We start from the raw sequence: 24,326 nt of genomic DNA, 5'->3' as shown, positions 1-24,326 counted from the left end.
ACTTCACTGGGGATGGTCGATCACTACTCCGTAGGTAAGTTAGTTTATTGGACTAAAATATGACATCAAGCGCCTGCTACAACGAAAGATGAATGCAACGGCGCTTCTTGAACAATTGGTCCACTAACGAGGGGTACTACTGTTTCGTACTCTACAGATATTTCTGAAGGATTGGTCAGAAAGCGCCCCGATTATTGATCCTGCTTAGATACTTGTGTCTATTTTTGCTAGCGATGTAGGTAGAGATCTCTTAGAGTGTTATTCATCTTCCCACTGAGTCTGGATTCCTGAGGCATTCTTGAGGGTCGATTGATTGTTCCTTCCTTTGTTGCACTTGTTGTACTTCCTAACTTGATCGGGATCTGCAGCTTCCAAGTATGGCAGGGATTCATTGTCCCCCTTTCCCGCGATAACATATGATTGGCTGCCCTTATTATGTGGAGTGACGTCGTTTCCATGGGTCTGAGTGCCCGATTTACAACACAGCCACAATGCCCAAGCCGCTCAGGTTCCTTAATCACGTGATGTGGCTCGGCATTCGCGTTGTCCCGATAAGGAAACCTCTTTACGCGAGGTCGCGTAGCAACGCGTCGGACGGCTAATTCGACCATGAAAAGAATTCCCTTGATAGAGAATCCGCAACAACAGTTGACCCTGTCCTCAATACAAACGAGCACCACAACCCATCAACGCTATTATTCTCCCTATACCGTCGGTCCTTTGAATATTAACTGCTACAGAGGAAATCCCTGATATCAGGACCGACACAACATGTCTTCTCCAGCTTCTTCGCGCCGTAGGGGCCGCCCGGCCAAAGACTCGGCAACCTCTTCTCCTGCGCGCTCAACCCGTTCTCGTCAGCTCCAGACCAGCAGTCCGACCCCAAGGGCGGCAGATGAACAGTCACAGGCAACTCCTCGTGCTTCAAGGCGATTGAGAGGTGAAGCGGCAGTTCCCTCGTCATCGCCTATGTTCTTCCAGTCCTCCCCTTCAAAGGCAGACAGCAGTGCGGAAACACCAGATGTTCGAATGGACGAGCCCAGTTCACCAATGAGAGCATCTTCTACTGTGGATGAAGGAGACAGGACACCTAGAGGAAATGCTCCTACCATGAGAGGTATTGTTTGACAATTATTTTTGGCAACGATCTACACATACTGACCGCTCCGCAGACTCCTCCCCCATTCGGTACATGTCCAGCTCCAGTCCAACTCGAGCTCAGAATCGCCAGTCACGGCGTTCCGACATTCCCAGCAGCAGCAGTGGATTATTCGTCTCGTCCAGACCCGGCATCGATAGCAACCGTGCCGTGTCCCGCCGCAGTGACCTTCACTCTGGCGGTTTTCTTTCTAGCCCGAACCGCCGCCGCAGAGTCTTTGTCGATGCTAATGGTATGCCTGCGGCCGATGGCGATCCACGCTCCGATGCCACCTTTTCGAACATCCACCCAGATACCTCTGAGGCTGAGGCCTTGGGCGGTAGCTCAACTCGTGTGATTTGGGGTACAAACATCTCCATCCAGGATTCCATGTCCGCATTCAAAAACTTTCTCTACAACTTCCAAACAAAATACCGTCTGTGGGCAGAGGGCGCAACCGAGGATGAGACTCGTATAATGGGTGATTCCGCAGAGGAACGGGAATATATCAGCATGTTGAGCACCATGCGACAACTTGGAGTGACCAGCTTGAACTTGGATGCGAAGAACCTGAAGGCGTACCCATCAACACTCAAGCTATGGCATCAGTTGCATGCTTATCCTCAAGAGATCATTCCATTGATGGATCAGACAGTGAAGGATGTGATGGTGGAGCTTGCGATCAAGGAGATGGAGCGCCTGCGGGCTCAGAATCAACGAAACCAGAATCATAACAGAGGCCTGAGCTCTGGTCCTGCTGTTCCCAGCTCTGACGCGCTGAGTGAGACCGGTCGGATGCCACAGAACGAGATCCCCGATCTTGTCGGTGAAGTGGAGACCAAGGCATTCAAAGTTCTGCCTTTTGGTCTTGATTCGACTGTGAACATGAGAGATCTTGATCCTGCAGGTATGCATTACGATCCCTTTTTGGCTTCGTGTCTAATTTTCTTCAGACATGGATAAGCTGGTAAGCATCAAGGGCTTGGTCATTCGGACGACACCCATCATTCCGGATATGAAAGAAGGTACGATAGTTCGCCTTGATATCCTTCTAATCAGATTATCGTAACTAACTCATCTTTCCAGCTTTCTTCCGATGCCAAGTCTGCAACCATGGTGTTCAAGTCGACATTGATCGTGGAAAGATTGCCGAACCCACCGAGTGCCCACGTCCGGTGTGTAAGGAACGGAACTCGATGCAACTCGTCCATAACCGTTGTGTATTTGCGGACAAGCAGGTCATCAAGTTGCAGGAAACGCCTGACAGCATTCCCGATGGTCAGACTCCTCACTCGGTTTCGCTTTGCGTGTATGATGAGCTGGTGGATGTCTGCAAGGCTGGTGATCGGGTCGAAGTGACTGGTATTTTCCGGTGCAACCCTGTGCGCGTCAATCCTCGCCAGCGTACACAAAAGTCTCTGTTCAAGACATACGTAGATGTCCTTCATGTTCAGAAAATCGATCGCAAGAAGTTGGGTATCGACGTCTCGACCATCGAGCAGGAGCTCTCGGAACAGGCGGCTGGGGATGCAGAACAGACACGCAGGCTCACTGCGGAGGAGGAAGAGAAGATTAAGCGAACTGCCACCAGACCTGATCTGTATGAGCTTCTCTCTCGGTCCTTGGCCCCCAGCATCTATGAGATGGACGACGTTAAGAAGGGAATCCTGCTCCAGTTGTTCGGAGGCACCAATAAGACCTTCCAGAAGGGTGGTAACCCACGATACCGTGGTGATATCAATGTTCTTCTCTGTGGTGACCCATCCACATCCAAGTCCCAGCTTCTTCGTTACGTCCATAAGATTGCCCCTCGTGGTGTGTACACCAGCGGCAAAGGCTCTTCCGCTGTCGGTCTTACGGCGTACGTCACCCGCGATCCTGAAACCCGTCAGATGGTCCTCGAGTCGGGTGCCTTGGTTCTCTCAGACGGCGGTATCTGTTGCATCGACGAGTTCGACAAGATGAACGAATCCACTCGGTCCGTCCTGCACGAAGTCATGGAACAACAGACAGTTTCTATCGCCAAGGCCGGTATTATCACTACTTTGAACGCTAGAACCAGCATCCTGGCTTCCGCCAATCCGATCGGTAGCAGGTACAATCCCAACTTGCCCGTTCCCCAGAATATTGACCTTCCCCCTACCTTGCTGTCCCGATTCGACTTGGTATACCTCGTGCTGGACCGAGTGGACGAGCAGGAAGATCGTCGGCTCGCTAAGCATCTTGTCAACATGTACCTGGAAGACAGACCCGAAAACGCTGCCGAGGAAGAGATCTTGGTAAGTGCCTTTTCTCCCCCCCACCAGCCGGGCCGTCGAGCCATCGACTGACTGTTCATGTACTGCAGCCAATCGAATTCCTTACAGCCTACATCACCTACGCCAAGACCAAAGTTCACCCAGTGCTCACTCCCGCCGCCGGTAAGGCCTTGTCGGATGCCTACGTTAACATGCGTAAGCTTGGAGATGACATTCGGTCTTCTGACCGCCGTATCACCGCCACCACTCGTCAACTGGAATCCATGATCCGGCTGTCGGAAGCGCATGCCCGTATGCGGCTGTCGCCCGAGGTCACGGCAGATGATGTGGAGGAAGCCGTGCGCTTGATCCGCTCCGCCATCAAGCAGGCGGCCACTGACTCTCGGACCGGTCTGATTGACATGAGCTTGTTGACGGAGGGCACTAGTGCCAGCGAGAGACGCAGCCGGGAAGCACTCAAGCGCGCCTTGCTGTCTGTGGTGGATGATCTGTGCAGCAGCAGCGGTGCGGCTCGCTGGGCCGAGGTCTTCAAGGTCTTAAGCGAGAACAGCAGCACGGAAGTCGACGGAGGCCAGTTTGCGGATGCCGTTCGAGCGCTGGAGACCGAGGGAGCTGTAAGTGTTGTCGGCGAGGGTGCGCGGAGGAGTATCCGGCGCATTGGCGGCGCTCTTCTGTAGACCAGCTCTCTAAAACGGATGGGATGATGAGACATGATGGAATGGTCTTCTGCAAATAATTTCTACTGGTATCTACTTGATTTGACTACATATTCTCGGGTTGTCTGGCGATGGATGGTGTTGGGTGTTTGGGCTGTTACTGCGGCATAATATGGGTTTACTTTGCACATGAATACCGATTCTCCAACTTTAGGTCTGATTAACACAATCAACGCCTTTACAGTTTCAGTGTACATGGATGGTGCAGTGATCGGTCTGCTGTAGACTGGCTACCTCTCTATCTTATATTGGATGCTCGCGATTGAGGGCCTGTGGATGTATAAAGAAGTATTCTGTACTGGGCCATACGCTTCCGTACTGACACCAGTCCAGATGTGGTAATATGTCCTCCAGGATGGTCCCGCACTAGCAGAGCACATGTTGCAATAGAAGAAAGTGAGAGGCCAGACTGCGAGAGTGAGACTTCCTCCGACCCATAAATCAAGCTACACTAGCATGCAACAATTGGTGTCAGTCCGCTTACTGCCCGAGCAAATAAACGTAATTAATCCCAAGATTCTTAAAGAAATCCACTAAGAGACGCAGTATGCGAGATTCCACTGCAGGCAAAAATCATCATAAGTTGGCAGAGCTGCAGAGCATGCATTAGATATTTGTCAGGTACTCCGTACATTAACTTCAATAATTTACAATACACCACGATGGAGGTTGAAGAGCAGGCTTGGCATATGAAGCTGGAAGAAATCTGTGGGTGGGCTGGGACTAGGACTTAGCTTGTGCTGGTTACTGGTAAGGGTCTCTCGGAGCTACTGAGTCTGGACGTCAAGCTAGATACCGCCGCCCCCAGTTCTCTCGCGATTTATCCGCTATCGTTCACCACTTGGTTATTATAGTAGCCCATCGATCAATCTCTATCAACCGAAGCGCAATTTCTTTTCGTCCCTCTTCCTGCTTCGATTTTTCTCTGCGTCCGGAAATGCCGGCCATCTCCCGCTCTGTCTGAACAGCCATCCCACCACTGTCTCAACCCCATCCAACCTGATTGTGTCGACCTAGCTCAGTAGCATAACGCCATTCGTGCTATTCACCCATCATGAAGTAAGTGACTTTCTCGTCGATCAATGCTCTCGGGCCGTCATTGACTGACCGTCCCCGCCTTCCTCAAGGTTCGGAGAACATCTCCGATCGTCCATGATCAAGGAGTACTACTGGTACTACATCGCCTACGGAGACCTCAAGAAAGCCCTCAAGACCGGCTACGTCAGCGAACCCACCCCCGAAAACCCCAAACCCGATCGCAAGCCATGGACAGAAGACAACGAGAAGAGCTTCGTCTCGCTGCTGGAGAGTGAGCTGGACAAGGTGTTTAACTTCCAGAAGCTCAAGAGCGAGGATATCGTGCGGCGCATCCAGGCCAGCGAGAAGGATGTGGCGGATGTTGTCTCGCGGCTGGATAATGCGAGTAATGCGAGGAGGCAGAGTCTGCGGCCATCGCAGCCGCCGCCCTCGGATGAGGATTTCCTGCTGTTGGAGCAGGTGCTGAGTGACATCATTGCCGATGTACATGATCTGGCCAAGTTTACGCAACTGAATTATACAGGGTTTCAGAAGATTATTAAGAAGCATGATGTACGTTCTGCATCTGCAGCTTCTTTTTTTTTATTTTTTTGGTGCAACTTCCAGGAGGCTAATGTTTGTATCAGAAACAAACGGGATGGCATCTCAAGCCGGTTTTTGCCGCCCGACTCAAAGCCAAGCCTTTCTTCAAGGACAACTACGATGCATTCGTCGTGAAGCTTTCAAAGCTCTACGACCTGGTCCGCACCAAGGGTAACCCCGTCAAGGGAGATTCCGCGGCTGGTGGCTCGCAGCAGAACTTTGTCCGCCAGACCACTAAATATTGGGTTCATCCGGACAATATCACCGAATTGAAGCTGATCATTCTCAAGGTATGCAAAGCTCTGTCTTGATGTATATCTCGTCGAACTGACTATGACAGCACCTTCCCGTTCTTGTCTTCAATGCCAACAAGGAGTTTGAAGAAAAGGATGCCGCCATCTCATCCATCTACTTTGACAACACTAACACATGGGAGCTATACGAGGGTCGTCTGAAAAAGACTGAAGGAGCAGAGGCCATTCGACTTCGTTGGTATGGCGGGATGGAAAGCGATCAGATCTTCGTCGAGCGAAAGACTCACCGTGAAGACTGGACCGGTGAAAAGTCGGTCAAGGCGCGTTTCTCGCTCAAGGAAAAGCATGTCAACGCCTATCTATCCGGTCGCATGACGGTCGAGAGCATTTTTGAGAAGATGCGCAGAGAAGGAAAGAAGAGCGAACAGGAAATCGCCGATTTGGAACAGTTGGCGCGCGAAATCCAGTACCGAGTCATCACACGTCGACTGGAACCTGTTACCCGGACCTTCTACCATCGCACAGCTTTCCAGCTTCCGGGTGATGCCCGAGTACGGATCTCTCTGGATACAGAGCTGACCATGACACGAGAGGACAATCTGGATGGCCGGCAGCGCTCAGGCAACAACTGGCGCCGAATGGACATAGGCGTGGACTGGCCTTTCTCGCAATTGCCACCCGAGGATGTTGAGCGATTCCCTTATGCGGTGCTGGAAGTCAAGCTGCAAACGCAAGCTGGCCAGGAACCGCCCAAGTGGATTCGAGAATTGACCGCCAGTCACCTGGTCGAAGCAGTTCCGAAATTCAGCAAGTTCATCCACGGAACTGCCACGTTGTTCCCCGATCGTATCAACCTTCTTCCCTTCTGGATGCCACAGATGGACGTGGACATCAGGAAGCCCGCGACGCGTCGATTCGGTATCACCCGGCCGCTGGCCAGCACGTCTCTGTCCGCCAATGAAACGCCAGAAGACGACGAATCGGACGAGGACGAGTCGGACATGGCGCAGGCGCGTGCCAGGGCTGCCGCCCGCGATGCACAGCACTCAGTGGTCGACCAGAGTGACCTGTTCGAAGAGGACGACGGGAATGCTCTGGACATCGAAGAGCGCATCGCCGCCCAGCCGCTCCCCGGCGACGCAGATTATCCATTATATGATTCGGACGAGGAATCCATCGGCTCGGACGAACTAGAAGAAGCGCGAAGGATCGGGGGCGGCTACTACTACCAGAAGCTGGTCGCGTACTACCTTCATCGTATGGGCCACGCACTGATCAATGGGCTCAAGGCCATTGCGCCTGGGCCGCGGCCCACAAGCATGCCCGAACCCGAACAGAACGGCATCACCGTCATGGGCAACAAACGGACAATCAAGCGATTCGTGGCTCCAAAGGGTAAACGTAAGTTTTCTTTTTTTCAGTCTTTTCTGTCACGCCCAGTCTCACGCATACAGGCATCCACGTCCCTATCCGCGTCGAACCCAAGGTCTACTTCGCCGCCGAGCGAACCTTCCTGTCGTGGCTCGAATTCTCCATCCTCCTCGGCACCATCGCCGCCACTCTGCTCAACTTCGGCAACGACTACATCACCTTCGCCTCCTCGTGGGCGTTTACCATCCTCGCCGCCGTGGCCCTGGTCTACAGTCTCATGCTGTACATCTGGCGTGTCGACAAGATCCGCAAGCGCCGCGACGTCAAACGAGTCTATTATGAGAAATGGGGCCCCACGGTCGTCGGGGTCGGTCTCGTGGTTGTTATGCTGGTGAACTTTGGTCTGAGAGTGCGTCAGACCGGCTTTGCCTCTCGCGATGCAGACCAAGGTTTTGGTCATGATCGGGGATCAGCTGGCGGAGAACTCTAGTCTGACTTCTTCGCCTAATGTACGATCGTTATGCTTGTATGTGAGCAGTTGGCTGTCCGTCCTTTTTGTTTTGTTGTAGTATTATCGTGAATACGAACTGGACTCGACGAATGGAAATGGAATGGTTAAAAGATGTGCTTGGTAGTCGCTACCTGCATTTAAAGCTATACAGTATCCACAGGTTACACTCTAGTTATAATTCACAACCGGGACAACGGTATCCTCCAGACTGACCGCGTCGGGGTTACTCTTCTCGACGCCGGAGTACTTGTTAATCCAGCCGAGGGCCTGCTGGTGCCACACGAGGCTGTTCTCGGGGTTGACGACCCTGCACCATCATTAGCCAACTCCACATGATATTGCCTATAAGAAGAGGGCAAACTCACCAATGATTCTCATCCGGGAAGTTCAAGAATCGACTCGGCACGCCGCGCTCCTGCAGCACGTTGAAGAGCGAGAGACCCTCGGCGACGGGGAGCCGGTAGTCCTTGTCGCTGTGGATGACGAGCATGGGGGTCGCGAACTGGAGGATGCGCTCTGGGGCAGATGGGTCCCAGCGGCGGTAGTTTTCGCGGGCGTCCCAGAAGGTTCCGTTGAACTTTCAAGCAATTAGCGAGCTTGTTGCGGGTAAAGGGGAGAGTATGTTTTGGGGGGGTGGCTACCTCGTGCTCCATGAACCACAGCTCCTCGGTCGAGACCTTCGCGTCCGCGACGAAGGTTCCGTCGTGGCTGACCAGGGCCTTGAATTTCCTGCCTAGAGGGCTACCCTGGATCCAGTTGATCATGAAACCGCCGTAGCTGGCGCCAGCGGCGACACCGTGGTCGGTGTCGACGTAGTCGAGGTTCTCGTGGATGTATTCCCAGCATTTGACGAGGTCGTCGTAGGGGGCTCCGCCTGTTTTTCTCTCGTTAGACTTACTTGTCACAAGGTAGAAAGGGGGGAGTGGGTGCTTACCCCAGTTGTTCTGGATAGCGTCCGTGAGGGCTTGGCCGAACCCAGTACTGCCTGTCGGGTTGGGTGCAACCACGACATAGCCCTGGTCGGCCCAGGCCTTGGGGTTCCATCTTGTGCTCCAGCCATCGGCCCAGTTGCCTTGGGGTCCGCCGTGGATCAAGAAGACCAGAGGGTACTTCTTTGACTTGTCGAAGTTCTCGGGGTAGATGACCCAGGCGTGGATCTATGTTTTTTTGTAAGTTATGAGGTTTGCAGGTTAATAAGGGGAACGCACGTCTGTGAAGTTGCCCTGGTAGTAGAACTCGCTAATGTCAGAAGGACCGAGTCCCTTGAGCTCGGGATCGATCTCGTTGGCAGAGGCAATAGTCTTGATCACGCCCTTCTCCGGCTTAGCAGTGTAGACGTTCCAGTTCGTCCAGAGGGCGCTGCCAGTTACCAGCAGACTGGAATCGGGCAGGAAGTAGTACGCGGATGCCGAGCCGCCATCGGTAAAGTTCTTGGGCTTGTAGTCATCCTTTGCGTTGGTGGGGAGCGAGAAGAGTCTTGTGCGACCCAGGTCTTCACTTCCGACGATCAGTGTCTTGCCGTCGGGTGTCCACTTGACGCTCTCGGGGGAGCGATCCCAGTCTCCTGCGACACTGGGAATGGTCTTCTTCGAGCCGAGAGAGTAGACGTACAGGACGCGACGGTCGGATTCGTACGACGCGTCTCTCATCTGGAAGTAGGCGAGTTTGTCGCTCTTGGGGGAGAATACGGGGCTGCTTGAATCACCCTTGATACCCTTGGGGGTGCCGGGGCTGTTGGGGCCATTGATGGGATAGGCGGTTTCCGAGCCATCGTGAGGGACGAGGTAAATGTAGGATGTGGTGAGATTGGCCTTGGGAAGCTCAGGAGCCTTGCTCTTGAAAGCGACCCACTTGCCATCGGGAGAGAGGTCATAGTCGGACGCTCCACCGAACGGCGGGTAGGGGCTCTCGGCATTCTTGACGGGAGAAACCAGGTTCTTGAGTTCACCATCCAAGCTGTAGCCCTTCTTTCCTTGGCCCTTCTTCAGAGTGCCAGAGAAAACTGCGTTGAAGGCGGTGCTGAGCCAGTAATCCCAGTGGCGCACGTAGATGCTATCGTAGATGCGAGCGGAGCTCAGAGAAGCGGCAGCAAGCTCTTCATTGTACGCTGTTCCATTGGGATACGATTGGCCATATGCTATGAAACGAATGTCGCCAGACTTGGTCTTGGCGGTTTTCAAACCTGAGAAGGAGGCCGGCAGAGAGGCTGCCTTGTATCTATTAGAGGGCGATTAGCTAGTCTTCAGAATGATGTGAGAAAAGGCGTATATACCCATTGCCAAAGCTCGAAGCCTGAGTCACCCACAGCTCAACACCGCCTGGGATGTCTGCATTGGTGCCATTGACATAGAGAATCGAATCGTCGGACAACCAGACAATCTCGGACACACTGCTGTCATTGGTGAGGACCTTGGTCTGACCAGTCTTCAGGTCCAACAGACTCCACCACGAGGTCCGCTTGTGGGTTTCAAATGAGTATTGCGACGTCGAAAAGACCGCAACTTTCTATGATCCTGTCAACCACTATCCTTATATGGCCAGCAATTGTGGACTCGGACTTACACCAGATGGGTCAGGAATAGCTTCAGACCTCCGTGGAGCAGTGATTAACTGCCTGTTGATCAATTGTCCATTAGAATCACTGCCCAAAGCTGTAGCCTTGAAGTGTAAACAATCCCACTCACTGAGGCGTAAGAGCCAATGCGGTCGATGCCGCAGCAGCAATAGAGAGCCAGCGGAAAGCTCCCATGATGGACTCGGATCTCAATCAAACAAAGAATCCTTTTCTTGAGAGATGAACCAGAATCCGAGCTGGAGTGCTGACAATGAGCAATTTATGTATTCCCTTGCTTGCCCCGGCCACCTCCGCACTTTGCCCTGCATCGGACAATCATAATAATAATAATAAGCTGTAATCAAAATCAGTCATCGACAAATTAATGACCATTAATTTCCCCAGCATTGGCCATGCGGCATCCATGTCCCTTTGTCCATGATCCCTGACGACCTGCCTGATAAGGATAGAGGCTATTATCACCACTAAACTGCTCTCAGCAATGATAAACGCATTACATCCATGGACGCTCGTATGGAGCCCGTTCGCCACGCCATGAATGGGCCTCGGACAGCTTAGCCTGCTGGAGGAGAGCGGAAAGCGCAGGAACTCAGGGCCATCTTGGACACTGTCTCGGTCCCCACAGTCTTGGGTTACACTGCCAAGCATCGTCGAAGCATTTGGACGCGAGATGGCGCCATTTGTTGACAAAGGTCCTGACATTGTGCATCGACCTGCAGGATGTCAGCAACTAGGTAGGCTGGGCTTCTGTTAGCTGTGCCGATGATAGCCATTCCAGGATGACATTAGAGCAATATCGTCACTCTAATCGTCAATGAATAACCGGCTGAGTTCCCGTCTTAATGACGGGGAGACCAACCCGAGCTAGCATCAGTGGTGGGTTTCTTGGCTCTTTGTCACTGCGACTGAGACATTGATTGGACCAGAAGTCTAAATGATCTAAGAGGATGCCTCGGTCTTGATGGTCTTGGTTTCCCCAAGGTGGATATCAAGATGATAGCATCATAACAGAGAGGGAAGCAAGTCCGACGGGCGCCCACTCGCCAAGACATTTTGATGATGACCAGCCACGCTCGGCCTCGTTTTTGCTGGTACCTATCTATCTACCACTGATAACATCGGCCTGTGAGTCTGCTGGTCATTGGCTACTTTCGCATGGAGTGAGACACCGAGAAGATAGCTATACGCGGTTGCTGTACAGAGGAGCTCGGCGGATTACGAAATAATTGAGCATTATGCAATAAAGCCACTAATGGCTACTTCAATTCACACGGACATCCATGCCAACATGCAGTCAACCGACCATTTACTCTACAGCAAAGAGATACAGGCTCCGTTCAATACTCAAAGTCATCATCCACACCTCCTTTGCCGGTGTTTTCTTTCAGGACGGCCTCTTGCTTGCGATACATCTCTGCCACTGCTCGCGTGGTCGTCGCCTGCTCAGGCTTCTTGTCGTCGCGTGATTTGATGAACCGTGGAAAGCGAAGGGAAACTCCCTTGCCACCGCCCGTGGTTCCCACGAATTCATCGGCAGCAGCCTTATATCGAGGACTCAGGGTCAGATCCGCTGTCTTCACCTCCCAGACCAACCGTGGTTCAAACCACACGTCGGGTTGATCCTTGGGAACGTTGGAATGCGAGTAGAACGGTTTGGGCCGGTCTATCGTTAAGGGCGAGAGTTCTTTATAGAGCTCTTCCAGAAGCGCTTCTGAGAACCCTGTGCCAATGTTGCAGATCGTCTCGTACGTCTGTGTGCTTGAATTGTATGCAGCCAGCAGGAAAGCTCCGTAGACAGAGGTGCGCTTGCCCCGGCCATGGTAGGCACCAAGCACCACGAGGTCAAGAGAGTCTCCAACGCCTGCAAGGTAGTCTTTCTTGACCTTGATAGATGTCAGCTGGGTCACTAGCAGGATAGAAGTAGGCATAACGAAGAATACCTTTAGCCAATTCCGACTTCGTTTACTGGGCTCGTAGCCACTCTCTTCCGTATCCAACATCTTCACCATCAGCCCTTCACATGACGCTTTGACACTTTCGTCCAGCAGATTCTGGATCTCTTCCAGATCATTCGTGTCGCCATGCTGAGCGAATTGGAATTCGCCCTCGACAACCTCGAATGACTGGTGCAGAAGCTCGCGACGTTCGCGTAACGTCTTCTTGACAGTAGGCTACCCGCAAGTCAGTCTTGAGGATTGATACAAATAGACTACGGGGAATCTCACCTCGCCATTCAAAAACAAAAGATCAAATGCAAAAATGCACACTTTGACCTTGACATCCTCTGCTTTGACATCCTTCCGCTTACGGGTCATGAGCTGCTGGAACGGTAGAACCTTCTTGTTCACTGTGTCCCAAGCCACCGTCTCACAGTCCAAGACAAAGCTCTTCACTCCATCCTTGACCCAAGTCTCGAGTTTGGCCAGCACATCAGGATACTTCTTTGACAAGTCTTCCGAGTTTCGTGAGAAAATAGCACTGAGACCCTTGGAATCCTTTTGCAGGGTAGCTTTTGCCCCGGGGTAGTGGTGAACCACATCGGGCGCGACATAATGGATCTGAGCTCGCTCGCCATCATACTTGTACTCGCAAGTGAAATCCTTTCCCTCGAAGCGGTTGAGAACCTCGGTGATAGATTTTGTAGGTTTGGCAAGCATGGGCTTGATGGGAATTCCCGGTTGTAGCTTGCAGACCTTGGGTAAGTTGAACAGGCCATGCTCGAGCATTGCAGGAATGATGACTTCGTAAGCAGGTAGCTCACTGTATACAGTCTTAAGGACAGCTTCGCCCTGAGCCATCTTCTCAGGAGAAGGTGTCTTTTCGCCTCTGGCAGCAGCCTCATGGGCCACCACCGCTTGAGCAAGAGCCACGAGGACAGTCTTTTCCGCCAGGCCAAGTCTCAACTTGCCCTCCAGGAATCGGACGATGAACTTGGCTTCGCTGGCGCCTCCTTTATCTTTTGTAATGTCGACGCCCTTGCCACCCTTTCCTGCTGTTGCCGCGTCGGCCGCGGACAGAAGCTTCTTGATCGCGGAGATCTTCTTATCTTGAGATCCCTGGCCCTGGATTTTGGCAATAGCGATCAGACCTTCATGCACCCCTCGGACGGTCAAGGGCTTGGGTTTGAACATGGTGGGCTGGTTTGATCGACTCTTGGCAGCTACCAAGCCCAAATCGCCAATCTCATGTTGATCTGCTTTGATCACAGCCAAACTACGCCCTGTACTTTCGCCGATTGCTTTCATGATGAACGATTCGCCAATACCTAACTCTATGCCGGCATAGTCTGCGGCTAATTTGTTAAGCATCAGTTGAACGGTCGGGAGAAGGTCTTGTGGCGTCAAGCGGAGGACCTGGCGGAGAAAGAGAGAGCAATGGGCCAGAATGATCAGTCGCTTCGTTGTCATCTCGATGAGAGAAAAGGTGGTGCAAAGAGCTGCGTAGGGAACCGGTTCACCAGGTCTCCAGTCAGGATACGGTTCCGTGCCGGTCGCTTTTAATGTGGCCTGCACCTTTTCCATCGTCTTCTTCATCACTTCGGGCTTCTCGTCTTCTTCTTCCTCTTCGCTAGCGGTTGCGACCTCTTCTTCTTCCGAAGGCTCCGTTTCTTTCTCTGGTGTTTCCTCGCCGGATGCCTTCTTCAAGATGGCAGGTGGTGAGCTTTCCTTGGCCTCGGCCTTGCGAATTTTAGAGCTCTTTGGTGATGGCGACTTTTTTCGTATGGCGGGAGCCGCTTCGGCCCCTCGTGAGCTCTTCCGGCGTCTTTTCTGTACTGGTTGAGCATCCGAGTCACTTTCGTCGTCGCTGCTCTTTTCCCGTTTAAGAGACTTGGAGCCTGGAGAACCATTTGTATGAGCCACCTCTGTCTCCGACAAATCCTCCATTTTTACATCTTCGCCATTTGCCGGCTCCGACTTCGCTTCAGCGAAAGCTGCTGATGATTCCTCAGTTTTCGCTTGTTCGTCGACAACATCGCTCTTCTTATCTTTCTTGTTCGAGAATGACAGAGTCGTTTGCTTTTTTGGTGCGGTCTTCGGCCCCTCTGCATTGGAGCCGAAGAATCGCCTGTGGTGCAGACCATATTCGTCAGCACAATCAAGTTGCGTAAGAATTCGCCATGCGGAGTGATCGGTCCATCTTAAACAACGCACCCGAGGGTCAATTGAGAGTCTCGAACATACCCCAACGTAGCTTGTTTCCTACCCTTAGAATCTGCCATTGCAGGGAGCGTAGTGATGGCCAAAGAGCGATAAGTTGTGGAAATGAGCGGACGAGTGGCTCCAGGCAAGAACACGGGTCTGTTGTAACCAGTGAAGGTCTGCAGTAAAGTGCGATATGAATTTGTAGCTTTTGCAGTAAAGGCGACAGGTCCGCGGCAATAATGCGATACAGGCGCAATGGATGCGGAGATGCGGAGACTGGTCATAGGTGTCGCAGCGACACTTTCAACGACTTGCGCAATTTGACATCAAGTAATTCCAAAAGCAGATTAACATACAATCAAGGAACTCAAAGGTCATTAAATAGCCCCCAGTATGTCTTTGAGGTCTTGATCGTACAATTAAGGCAGCAACCTCTGCCGGCAGCAGGCAGCCTTCCGCGGGAACGCGACGTGTAGTGACGCGAGACTACCAGAGATCACGTGCTCTATCATTAAGTCCTCAGTAATGCTACACCGGGAAGGTCGCATCGCAACTAAAGAGATTCAAGGGTCAAATATTTCTAGAGATAACTATAAATACAGGAACGATTATTCGTCGACTCGGGTGTTCTGCTATATGTCTTCTAATTGACTCGATGCTTCGTCTGTACATCATGCTACAAGGCAAACATTGCAAACTGTATCATACACACCGCCTGTGAAGGAGCGGCAGAAAATGCGGGCAGAAGGCGGAGAAGCAAAGAAACAAGACGTACGAGAAGCATACATTCATTCTCATAGCGACTCACTCGAAATTCTCTCTATTTATCTGCTGCGTGAGGAGCAGACGGCTTCATATTCTCTGTCTCTTCTATATATACCGCGACAAACCGGATGGCTTAGACGCTATTCAAGCTTTGTCGATCGGCTTCGAGCTGTAGCTGGGCCTGATGGAGACCCTGCGGCAGGAGTCTTTTAAGAAGGTGACCAGCCTTTAGGATGATACATGGTAGAATGCTAATTCCTTTTTATAGCTGCGTGCTCCCTGTGTCGAGCTGAGCTCTGTCGGTCTTGCGTTCCGTGGACGTCAGAGAACCCCCAACGATGTTTTCCAAGCCCTCAGTCCGGTCTACGACGTCCTCACCCAGCTCATCGATAAAGATGCTCTGGACGAGAAGCTAGCGGAATATGCCTTTTTCCCTCTCTCACATATCTTCAACGAGACCCAGAGGCTTCCCGCGCGGACATTGGAACTGGCTGTGAATTGCCTACGGATTCTGATTGCGAAAGGATGGCGCCGGCACCTGTCTCCTCAGTTGGGCAAGCAGCTCATAATACTGCTGACCTTGATCGTGGGCGGTGCGCCGAATAAAGCCAGTGGTGGTCAGTCTCCACATTCGCAGCCCGTGGAGCTGGGGATCGCTTGTTTCAATTGCTTCGCGGCTATATTTAGTGTTTTGGAAGGGCCAGTGGCAAAGCAAACAATCTATCATGAGATTGGTACAGCCACTATTGTCGACCAGACTGTGTACATTCTCCTCGAAGGTGTTTCGGATGGACCGTCGGACGAATTCTGTGTGGCTGCTGCAGAGGCTCTTCGAGCTCTGTTCGATCGTATCACCGATCGCGTAGTTCTAGCCAGTATCATGCCGCGGACGGTTTCGGCTTTGACAAAGGTTTTGAAGCCGACCACTCAGATACGCCGCTCTTTCAGGGTACTCTCGATATGTCTACAGATTCTTACTAATTTACTCCGGAATGTTTTGAACGACCAAGTCACGAGTTCGGTCACGGAAGAGCCGAGCAAACCCCAGCAAGCGGACGACCAGCGAGCAGACGACAGGGTAGTCCTGGATGGATCTTGGTTGAAAGCGACGACTACGCAGATCAGGCTGGCTCTCGCGAACGTCATTCAGATAAGGCGTCATGAACGGCAGGAGGTGCAGGCTGCGCTTTTGGAGCTCTGCTCGATGGTGATAGAGGACTGTTCGGCTACGCTCCACGATTCGATACCTCTCATGGTAGAAACGATTGTCATCCTGTCTATATCAGAAGATCAATCACCAAATCACGCTTACACTACTCTGACGCACCTTGCTACCACATATCCTGTTGTATTGGATACTCTCAAGGACTCGCTTCACACCTGGGTCACTGCCTTTCCGAGGACTATGCAAGGCAATGATGAGACAGCCAAGCAATGGGGAATCAAGCAGATATCAACAGCCTTCCAGGTACTTTCCCAGGTTCAGTCGGGATCTGATATTCTCACGAGTGCTCTCGCATCAGGCTTGTGTGATAGTGTTGCTGCTGCTGTCAACCAAACCTCCAGGAATCCGCAGCCGGTAAATCAAGACATGGTTGAGAACCTAAGCCTGGACGTGCTGCATCGAGACAATCGGTCATTGACCTTTTCCTCTGTACTTCTGGGCCACCGCAGCCAGCAGCAGACTCTCAAGGATCTCCAATCGATGATCGTTCGTCTCAATAGCTCCGAGTCTGGAAGTGAAATTACACGATCCATCATTGGTCAAGTGCACCGTGCCTCTGGAGACGCAGTAGTGGCTCCGTTCTGGTTAGCCCTGAACTTTTTGAAAACGGGCTCGCAGCTCACGGGCGTCCTCGACGATTTTATATCTTTAGATCACATAGAAATATCGGTCCAGAGTCTAAGCAGTAAGGCCATGATCGAGGAGCTTTATTACTACTCGTTGCCTCTTCTAGATCAACCACTGGCGGAGACTTCCAGGGATTGGCGAATTTCTGCTCTCGCACTGGAAGCGGTGGCTCTCCAAGCACAGCAACTAGGAGAGGCATTTCGCCCGGAGCTGATGGATGCGCTATATCCTGTTCTCCAGCTGCTCGCATCAACTAACGCTTATCTTCAGAGGCATGCTATGGTATGCCTTGACATACTCACCAGCTCTTGCGGGTACGAGGATACCAGCACCATGATCATTGAAAACGTCGACTATCTGGTGAACTCGGTGGCATTGAAACTGAATACCTTTGATGTCTCACCGTACCCGCCGCAAGTCCTCTTCATGATGGTAAAACTGTGTGGTGCACGATTGATTCCCTATTTGGATGACTTGATTGACTCAATGTTTGGCATTCTGGATATGTACCATGGATACCCCAGACTTGTGGAAACAATGTTCAAGACCCTGGCTGCCATCGTCGATGAAGGCACGAAGAGCCCGTCACTCCTCGCAATTACCAATGGCGAGGTCAAGCCAGTCGATCATCGCAAGCGGCAATACCAGAGACTGCTGGTATCCACCCTAGCAGAGGATCTGGTTGCCCGTAGAACAAAGCGAGCCAGGTATATGGATGAAGGCGTGGAAGACGATGAAGAAAGAGTGTCACATCCGAAACAGCCCTGGAAATCAGAGCCTGAGAAGGTCGAGGACTTGGACGCTGACAACCTCTCTGACATCTTGAACGCGGATGAATCCGAGGAGCCACTTCCTCCTCCCCGAGAGCCGGAGGATGAGGAGAAGCCGCTCAGTAAATCACACACGATTCTGCTACACATTGTCAAGTCGATACCCTCGCATCTAACTTCTCCTTCGCCCTACCTTCGTCGCTCCTTACTCTCCGTCCTAGTCAAAGGCTTCCCAGCCCTGGCCCAGAACGAGAACAGCTTTCTGCCAGTCATCAATGATCTATGGCCTGCTGTTGCTTCAAAGATCAGCTTTCCGTCTTCGCTATCCAGCGAGACGTCGTCGACCGCTCTCATGACGAGGGAGTCGTCCACGCCGTCTACCAACGCTGTCACCAGCAGCGGCGCACGCAAAATCGAGGAGTTCGACTTTAAAGAGGAGACATTTGTAAGCACTGCCGCCTGCGAAGCCATAGAAGTCATGTGCAAGACTGCTGGCGACTTCATGGCATCGCGCGTCGAGGCCGAATTCCCCGCTGGGAGCGAATCTATCGCCGCATGTGGGACAAAGTGCGTCAAGACGCGGAGAAAGCACTCGAGCGACGCGCTCACCACCAATCCAGCAACACACACTCATCCGAGACACACGTGGCACCAGAAACCCATCTCTCCCTACCTCTGTCTCACTCTCTATCACTAGTCATACCCGGCTCCAGCCCCAGTTCCACCTCTGGCGCTCGCGCCTTCACACCACACCATACTCTCTGGCGCGCCCAGCTCTCCCTATTCATCACCCTCCTCACCCACGTCCGTCTCCCGCTGTCCATGGGCGACCAAATATGCGAGTTCCTAGCCGACTGGATAACCCTCTACGTCGGCCCGAACTACTACATCCAATTCCATCTACAAGCTGCCGATTCAGCTTCGGATATACCCGCTCCCCAACGTGCAGAGCTGGAGCCCGTCGAGACCGCCATTCAGGCCATGGAGACCTGGAATGCGGATCTGACTTGGTTCATCTTCCAGCGGAAGGCGCAGGCAATCGCTACGTCGAGTAGAAGCAAGGCGGGTGATGGCGCAGGAATGATCTGCGAGATTCCGGAGAATCCATTGGAGTCTTGGTCTTCGTTGGCAAACCACTTGAGATTCGCCCCGGTGGTGTTCTGATATGTATGAATAGCGCACACATGTACGGAGTAGATAACTTGCCCTACAAGAACCAATATATATGACGCTCCTCTGAGCAGTCTGCACCGTTGCAATGCGTGCTGTCGGGTGAGTAGTCTACAATGTGAGGTAGTCTACAGCAGGATTACTCTACAAATGGAATCTTCAGAAGAGCGGAATATTGAGGAGAGATATCTGTTATTCATAGAGAGGTAGTGATGTAGCAATCAGATTAACCTCAATTCAACGAAAGTGTTCAAGACACGATTTGTGTGCACTCTGTCGACTGAATGACTGTGGATATAGCAAGGTAATGACCGAAATTAGCGCATTGTATAGAAAAAAGCAAGTTCCGAAGACGTCTCGAACATCACAAATAATAGAGTAGCCGATTCACCATCTACTCGTCATCCTCGCTTTCCTCGTCATCGCTTTCAGCATTCTCGAGCCAGTCAAGGAAGGGCTCAGCAGCCTTGCGAACCTTCTTGCTGGTGGACAGGTCGACGTACTTCTTGCTGGCCTTGGAACCCCATGCCTTCAGCACATCCTCGGAGACAAGGTCGTGCTGGTAATAACCCAGGAGGACGGCGGGAACCAGAGAGATCAGCTCAGGGTGATCCTTGCCAAGAAAACGCTCGGTACCGCCGAGAAAGGCCTTCTCGTGGCGCTCAGAAGTGATCATCTTCTTCAGGAAAGCAGCGCGGGCGGGAATCTGCTTAACGATCTTCTCGTCGAAGATGGTCTGAGCAAGGACAGCAACAGTCTTGTGCTTGTTCTCGATGCCGAACTCCTTGGCCTTCTTGTAGATGTCGACATCGCTAACGGCAGTGACGTCGCCCTTTTCAGATGCGGTCTCGAGAATCCAGCTACCAAGTAAATCGTAGGCAGACGGTCCATCAGGCTCTCCATCTTCATCGGCATCCTCGAGGACGAGGGAACGCTTCAGGTCGTCAGGCAGCTCCTTGGCACGAGCCTTGACGGCCTCCTCAGAAACGTCCACAGCCCATTCGTCGTCTTCAATGTCTTTCTCGGCCTCGAGGGCCTGAGCCTCGGCCTTAATACGGCGAGTGAGTTCATCGTCGCTGTTGGCTTCCAAGGCAAGATCCTCGACTTCACCGTTGTCGGAGTTGCTGTCTCCAGGGCTGACACTGTCACCGTTGGCACCCTCCTCGGCCCTCTTGTTCTTGCGAGCCCTTCTGGCGGCCTTGTCCTTCTTCCCTCCCTTGGTAGAAGCACGGTCGCGGAGAATGAAGGTGCTCAGCTTCAAACGGGGATCGACATCGGTGCGCTGACCACAGGCCTTGCAGTCAAGGATGATCTTATCGTCCTTGATGATGACATCCGTTTCAGGATTCTTACATTTCTTGCAAAGCACAAACTTGGAGATGAAGCCATCGAGGTAATCCTGAAGCTTGGCAGCATCATGGGCGCCGTTGATAATCCAGCGATCATCGGTGGGCTTAGCGTTAGCCTGAGCACCGAGTTCAAATCCGAAGTACTTGATCACATAGGAAGGAGGACGGCTCAAAGACTGAGCGACCGAGTTCAGGTTGACGACCACGGTCTTGATGCCGTTACCCTTGCCTTCAATCTTGGACTGGAGGCGCTCCATCTTGTAACGGTAGAAAGGATCGGTGACATCACGACGAATGTTGACAGTAGCCATTTTGACGGTTGTTGAGGATGATTGTTTTTTTCACGAAACGGTGAGAACGAGCTGCTTGAAAACGAAGCGGGAGGGATTATGGACCAATGATATCTTGAAAAGACAAGACATGCGTAGCGAATTCCTCGACTTTTGAAAAGTAGTGGATGGTGGAGAGTTAAAATCGTTTTAACTAAGCGATTTGACACAGCAGATAGAGCAAGCCTGGGGTTCAGCCACAGGACTTTGAATGTATACTACAAGGTTTCAGCTCGGAGCGAAACTGTTGCAGCTTGAGCGGCAGGTGGTGTTCGAAATCTCTGACGCAGGACGAATACATAGACAAGTTCGCGACCGACTCTTTTTCTTTGAGTGGCTTTCTCCGGTAGTTGGGAAAGTAACCAACGGATGGTTCTTCTGGAAAGTGAGAGGCAACTAAAGTCAGACCTCAAACTCGTGGTGGCGGACGGTTGACGAAAGACCGTATCAAGAAACTAACCAGAGTGGCTTTTCTTCGATCAAAACGAGAGCTGAAAAAACGGATACGTTTAACAGCTGAAGCGTGTAGATTCGACGAGATAACAGCGTTGAAAGCCGGTTGAATTAGATGATGCAGAAGATGCAGATGGATGAGGAGTTGAGAGTGTGTGCGAGAGTGAGTGAGAAGAAGAAAGGAAGCGGAACGAGGAAAGAAGATTGAGGGCCAAATAGAAAGGAAAGGCTCGGAGCCGAAGTGCCAAGACTGAGGAAAATTTCAGTGCGGCTGACTCAGCACTGTTGCCTTGCCTCTTCCGGATTACCGGGATTCTTCTTCCGAGGGCACGTGGTCCTCCTCCTCTTGATGCATGGTCACATGATCAATATCTCACTCTCCCTCTCACAGAACACAAGACGTTCCATCACTATAAGAGTACATGAAAGCAATATGTGGACTAAAGATGAAGTATACTAGCCCTCTGCATCATTTGCAGATATGTTGACTACCAGTTAAAAGACTTTGTGGCAATGCTGTTGTTCTGTGGTTGTGTCACTCATCTATATCTGTATCAGCCAGAAGGGCCATTGTGTATACAGATTGTTCCATTAAGATCAGTAAGCAACTATCATGGATGATACTCAGTGACAAAGTAGCTTTAGAATAAAATGAAATTTATCTATCAAGAGCAGATCTCATGGCTCACAATCTCGATCCATGAGTTTAACCTCACCGGGTGTCCCCACACGCTTCCAACGTCATTTGATGCTTCCTCTGACTCTTGCCGAGTCCTCTGATTTGGACCACGGGAGAGCCTACACCAGCGATTCCATATTGTGGATCATTCGCATAAAAGTGACTTTGGGTAAGTATGCTTCTACATGTACAACTCTCTGTTCTGGGACTCATTTGATCTCATTTCAATTTCAACCCCTCCCGCCCCTCACTGTTCTGTCTGCCGCAAACTTCTGGCTCCCGGCCATATGCTGACAACGGCAATAGAAAATGCCTTTAGACCTATCAGTATACCTGGTCACAGATTCGACCCCAGCCATTCTTAAAGGCCGGGATCTGTGCACTGTGGTAGAAAAAGCGTTAAAAGGAGGTCAGTAACGTCACACTTGTCTCGCAGAGCAACATCTCGTGCTAATTTGTTGCGTCAGGTGTGACTATCGTGCAATATAGAGACAAAACAAGCGACACAGGGGACTTGATTCAAACGGCTAAAGAGCTGCACAAGATCACTAAAGCTTATGGAGTCCCCCTGTTGATCAACGATCGTGTAGATGTCGCCCTCGCTGTTGGAGCAGAGGGTGTCCATCTTGGGCAAGACGATATGTGTACGACCCATGGCCTCAGGTGACCGCTATTGATCCTTACTGATACGACTTGGTACAGACATCGAGGAGGCGAAAAAACTGCTTTCCAAAGATGCTATCATCGGAATCAGTGCGTCTTCCGTTGAAGAGGCCCAGCGAGCCATCGAGGCGGGTGCCGATTACCTGGGTATCGGAACCATGTTCGCAACGCCGACGTAAGTTGCCATTCAGACGGATGACCCATGGGTGACCTTGCCATGATTTAATCTGACTTGCCAGTAAAACGAACACGAAACACATACTCGGAACAGCAGGCACTCAGGCCATTCTTGACGCTATTTCCGACTCCGGTCGAAATGTGGGGACCGTCGCTATCGGCGGTATCAACCTTTCGAACGTCCAGCGGGTGATGTACCAGTCCAAAGCCCCCAGAAAGGGACTGGATGGGGTTGCTATCGTCAGTGCCATCATGGCAGCAGATGACCCGCGCGCTGCGGCCGAGGAGTTTGTCAAGCGTATCAACAGCACACCCAGCTTCGCATGGGAACCCAAGGCACCTAGAGTGAATGAAGCGGCAGCATTGGTCGAAGATGTGCCTCAAATCGTTCATAAGATGGTCAAGGCACACCCGTTGGTCCATAACATGATTAACTACGTCGTGGCCAATTTTGTTGCCAATGTTGCTCTCGCAATGTACGTCTGCTTTCGAATCATAGTTGATTTATCTAACCGGCTTTCAGGGGCGCTTCACCCATCATGTCCCCATACGGCGAAGAAGCGGTCGACCTGGCCAAATTCGACGGCGCCCTTGTCATCAACATGGGGACCTTGACGCGCGAGAGTATACCGAACTACCTCCAAGCGATCAAATCATACAACGAGCGCGGAAATCCAGTGGTCTACGACCCGGTTGGCGCTGCTGCGACTCAGATCCGGCGCAGCGCAGTAAAGGAGCTCATGAGCGGTGGCTACTTTGATCTTATCAAGGGGAACGAGGGAGAGATTAGACAGGTGTCAGGGAGCAGTAACGCGGTCCAGCGCGGCGTGGACAGTGGACCAAGCACTCTTGACGGACAAGAGAAGGCCAGATTGGCCCGAGACCTAGCCAGAAGAGAGCGTACGCTCCACCGTCCTTCCTACTGAAATCTAACTGCTAACCCTGACAGGAAACGTCGTCCTTTTGACCGGCGCCGTCGACTATTTAAGCGACGGCGAGCGCGTGATCGCTGTCGAGAATGGCCATGAATTCCTTGGACAAGTCACCGGCGTACGTCTAGCACGCCTTTTTTCCTTAAGTTTCTTGCTAACTCGTCGTACAGACTGGTTGTGCCGTGGGAATGGTGTCCGGCTGCTTCCTAGCTGCACACCCCTCCGACAAGCTTCTGGCCGTTCTGTCAGGTCTCCTGATGTATGAGATTGCGGCGGAGAACGCCGCGTCAAAGGACTACGTCCGGGGACCGGGAAGCTTCGTCCCGGCGTTCCTGGACGAGCTCTATGCCATCCGGCAAGCAGCTCTAAAGGGTGACGACAGCTGGTTCTCGGGGCGGGCAAAGATCCAAGAGATCAGGCTATAGCAAACTATAGCATAAACCATAGTGTATATATAGATGTATACCGTATACCGTTAATAAAAGCTGCGATATTTGCAATACAATTCAGCAGACTGACTCGGAGATAACTACCTAGAACTTCCGGGTTGAAGCCTGATTTCTCGGGCGAAAAGCTTCCCCGCACTGGTCCGAATTCCCCCG

General features: G+C 51.9%; 8 protein-coding genes across 8 annotated transcripts; 5 read left to right on the top strand and 3 right to left on the bottom strand.

Annotated features, from left to right (window-relative positions):
* The first annotated feature begins 633 nt into the window (after positions 1–633).
* On the top strand, positions 634–4,298 carry P174DRAFT_399698 (MCM DNA helicase complex subunit MCM4). Its single transcript, XM_024823881.1, has 5 exons — positions 634–1,117; positions 1,173–2,045; positions 2,092–2,163; positions 2,225–3,417; positions 3,486–4,298. Exons 1-5 carry the CDS (start codon positions 772–774, stop codon positions 4,071–4,073), a joined length of 3,072 nt encoding a protein of 1,023 aa, XP_024687320.1. The 5' UTR covers positions 634–771; the 3' UTR covers positions 4,074–4,298.
* Positions 4,299–5,215: 917 nt separating this feature from the next.
* Positions 5,216–8,174, top strand: vtc4 (putative vacuolar transporter chaperone (Vtc4)). The gene is made up of 4 exons (XM_024821500.1): positions 5,216–5,702; positions 5,777–6,022; positions 6,088–7,387; positions 7,441–8,174. The coding sequence occupies exons 1-4, from the start codon at positions 5,265–5,267 to the stop codon at positions 7,845–7,847; spliced, it is 2,391 nt and encodes a 796-aa protein (XP_024687319.1). The 5' UTR covers positions 5,216–5,264; the 3' UTR covers positions 7,848–8,174.
* On the bottom strand, positions 7,957–10,725 carry dppV (dipeptidyl peptidase DppV). Its single transcript, XM_024826208.1, has 8 exons — positions 10,553–10,725; positions 10,431–10,482; positions 10,141–10,373; positions 9,077–10,085; positions 8,803–9,025; positions 8,510–8,742; positions 8,234–8,445; positions 7,957–8,175 (listed from the first exon to the last, which is right to left on the bottom strand). Exons 1-8 carry the CDS (start codon positions 10,615–10,617, stop codon positions 8,037–8,039), a joined length of 2,166 nt encoding a protein of 721 aa, XP_024687318.1. The 5' UTR covers positions 10,618–10,725; the 3' UTR covers positions 7,957–8,036.
* Positions 10,726–11,662: 937 nt separating this feature from the next.
* Positions 11,663–14,997, bottom strand: P174DRAFT_437141 (DNA ligase (ATP) CDC9). Its single transcript, XM_024826207.1, has 4 exons — positions 14,625–14,997; positions 12,669–14,508; positions 12,384–12,614; positions 11,663–12,326 (listed from the first exon to the last, which is right to left on the bottom strand). Exons 1-4 carry the CDS (start codon positions 14,867–14,869, stop codon positions 11,781–11,783), a joined length of 2,862 nt encoding a protein of 953 aa, XP_024687317.1. The 5' UTR covers positions 14,870–14,997; the 3' UTR covers positions 11,663–11,780.
* Positions 14,998–15,499: 502 nt separating this feature from the next.
* Positions 15,500–19,136, top strand: P174DRAFT_447311 (uncharacterized protein; the record flags this gene model as incomplete). The annotated part of the gene is made up of 3 exons (XM_024828656.1): positions 15,500–15,567; positions 15,619–18,539; positions 18,593–19,136. Exons 1-3 carry the CDS (start codon positions 15,535–15,537, stop codon positions 19,134–19,136), a joined length of 3,498 nt encoding a protein of 1,165 aa, XP_024687316.1. The 5' UTR covers positions 15,500–15,534.
* A 400-nt stretch (positions 19,137–19,536) lies between these two features.
* On the bottom strand, positions 19,537–20,802 carry P174DRAFT_456386 (translation initiation factor eIF5; the record flags this gene model as incomplete). Its single annotated transcript, XM_024829426.1, has 1 exon — positions 19,537–20,802. One exon carries the CDS (start codon positions 20,800–20,802, stop codon positions 19,537–19,539), a length of 1,266 nt encoding a protein of 421 aa, XP_024687315.1.
* A 1,330-nt stretch (positions 20,803–22,132) lies between these two features.
* Positions 22,133–23,966, top strand: P174DRAFT_437135 (bifunctional thiamine phosphate synthase/hydroxyethylthiazole kinase). The gene is made up of 5 exons (XM_024826206.1): positions 22,133–22,361; positions 22,420–22,596; positions 22,655–22,790; positions 22,855–23,268; positions 23,316–23,966. The coding sequence occupies exons 1-5, from the start codon at positions 22,262–22,264 to the stop codon at positions 23,716–23,718; spliced, it is 1,230 nt and encodes a 409-aa protein (XP_024687314.1). The 5' UTR covers positions 22,133–22,261; the 3' UTR covers positions 23,719–23,966.
* On the top strand, positions 23,902–24,234 carry P174DRAFT_437133 (uncharacterized protein). Its single transcript, XM_024826205.1, has one exon. The coding sequence runs from the start codon at positions 23,913–23,915 to the stop codon at positions 24,147–24,149; it is 237 nt and encodes a 78-aa protein (XP_024687313.1). The 5' UTR covers positions 23,902–23,912; the 3' UTR covers positions 24,150–24,234.
* The last annotated feature ends 92 nt before the right edge of the window (positions 24,235–24,326 follow it).

The sequence above is a fragment of the Aspergillus novofumigatus genome, assembly GCF_002847465.1.
Source record: "Aspergillus novofumigatus IBT 16806 chromosome Unknown P174scaffold_1, whole genome shotgun sequence".
NCBI lineage: Eukaryota > Fungi > Ascomycota > Eurotiomycetes > Eurotiales > Aspergillaceae > Aspergillus > Aspergillus novofumigatus.
This window is presented reverse-complemented; position numbering and strand designations above follow the sequence as displayed.

Coding starts and splice junctions, on each gene's coding strand:
- P174DRAFT_399698 (XM_024823881.1), top strand. CDS start 772: ATGTCTTCTCCAGCTTCTTCGCGCCGTAGGGGCCGCCCGGCCAAAGAC. Junction 1,118..1,172: donor AAATGCTCCTACCATGAGAG/GTATTGTTTGAC, acceptor ACCGCTCCGCAG/ACTCCTCCCCCATTCGGTAC. Junction 2,046..2,091: donor GAGAGATCTTGATCCTGCAG/GTATGCATTACG, acceptor AATTTTCTTCAG/ACATGGATAAGCTGGTAAGC.
- vtc4 (XM_024821500.1), top strand. CDS start 5,265: ATGATCAAGGAGTACTACTGGTACTACATCGCCTACGGAGACCTCAAG. Junction 5,703..5,776: donor AGATTATTAAGAAGCATGAT/GTACGTTCTGCA, acceptor TGTTTGTATCAG/AAACAAACGGGATGGCATCT. Junction 7,388..7,440: donor CGTGGCTCCAAAGGGTAAAC/GTAAGTTTTCTT, acceptor TCACGCATACAG/GCATCCACGTCCCTATCCGC.
- dppV (XM_024826208.1), bottom strand. CDS start 10,617: ATGGGAGCTTTCCGCTGGCTCTCTATTGCTGCTGCGGCATCGACCGCA. Junction 9,026..9,076: donor ACCAGGGCAACTTCACAGAC/GTGCGTTCCCCT, acceptor AAAAAAACATAG/ATCCACGCCTGGGTCATCTA. Junction 8,176..8,233: donor TTCCCGGATGAGAATCATTG/GTGAGTTTGCCC, acceptor ATGATGGTGCAG/GGTCGTCAACCCCGAGAACA.
- P174DRAFT_437141 (XM_024826207.1), bottom strand. CDS start 14,869: ATGACCAGTCTCCGCATCTCCGCATCCATTGCGCCTGTATCGCATTAT. Junction 12,615..12,668: donor TTTTGTTTTTGAATGGCGAG/GTGAGATTCCCC, acceptor ACTTGCGGGTAG/CCTACTGTCAAGAAGACGTT. Junction 12,327..12,383: donor GAAGTCGGAATTGGCTAAAG/GTATTCTTCGTT, acceptor ACATCTATCAAG/GTCAAGAAAGACTACCTTGC.
- P174DRAFT_437135 (XM_024826206.1), top strand. CDS start 22,262: ATGCCTTTAGACCTATCAGTATACCTGGTCACAGATTCGACCCCAGCC. Junction 22,597..22,654: donor TCTTGGGCAAGACGATATGT/GTACGACCCATG, acceptor GACTTGGTACAG/ACATCGAGGAGGCGAAAAAA. Junction 22,791..22,854: donor ACCATGTTCGCAACGCCGAC/GTAAGTTGCCAT, acceptor CTGACTTGCCAG/TAAAACGAACACGAAACACA.
- P174DRAFT_437133 (XM_024826205.1), top strand. CDS start 23,913: ATGGTGTCCGGCTGCTTCCTAGCTGCACACCCCTCCGACAAGCTTCTG.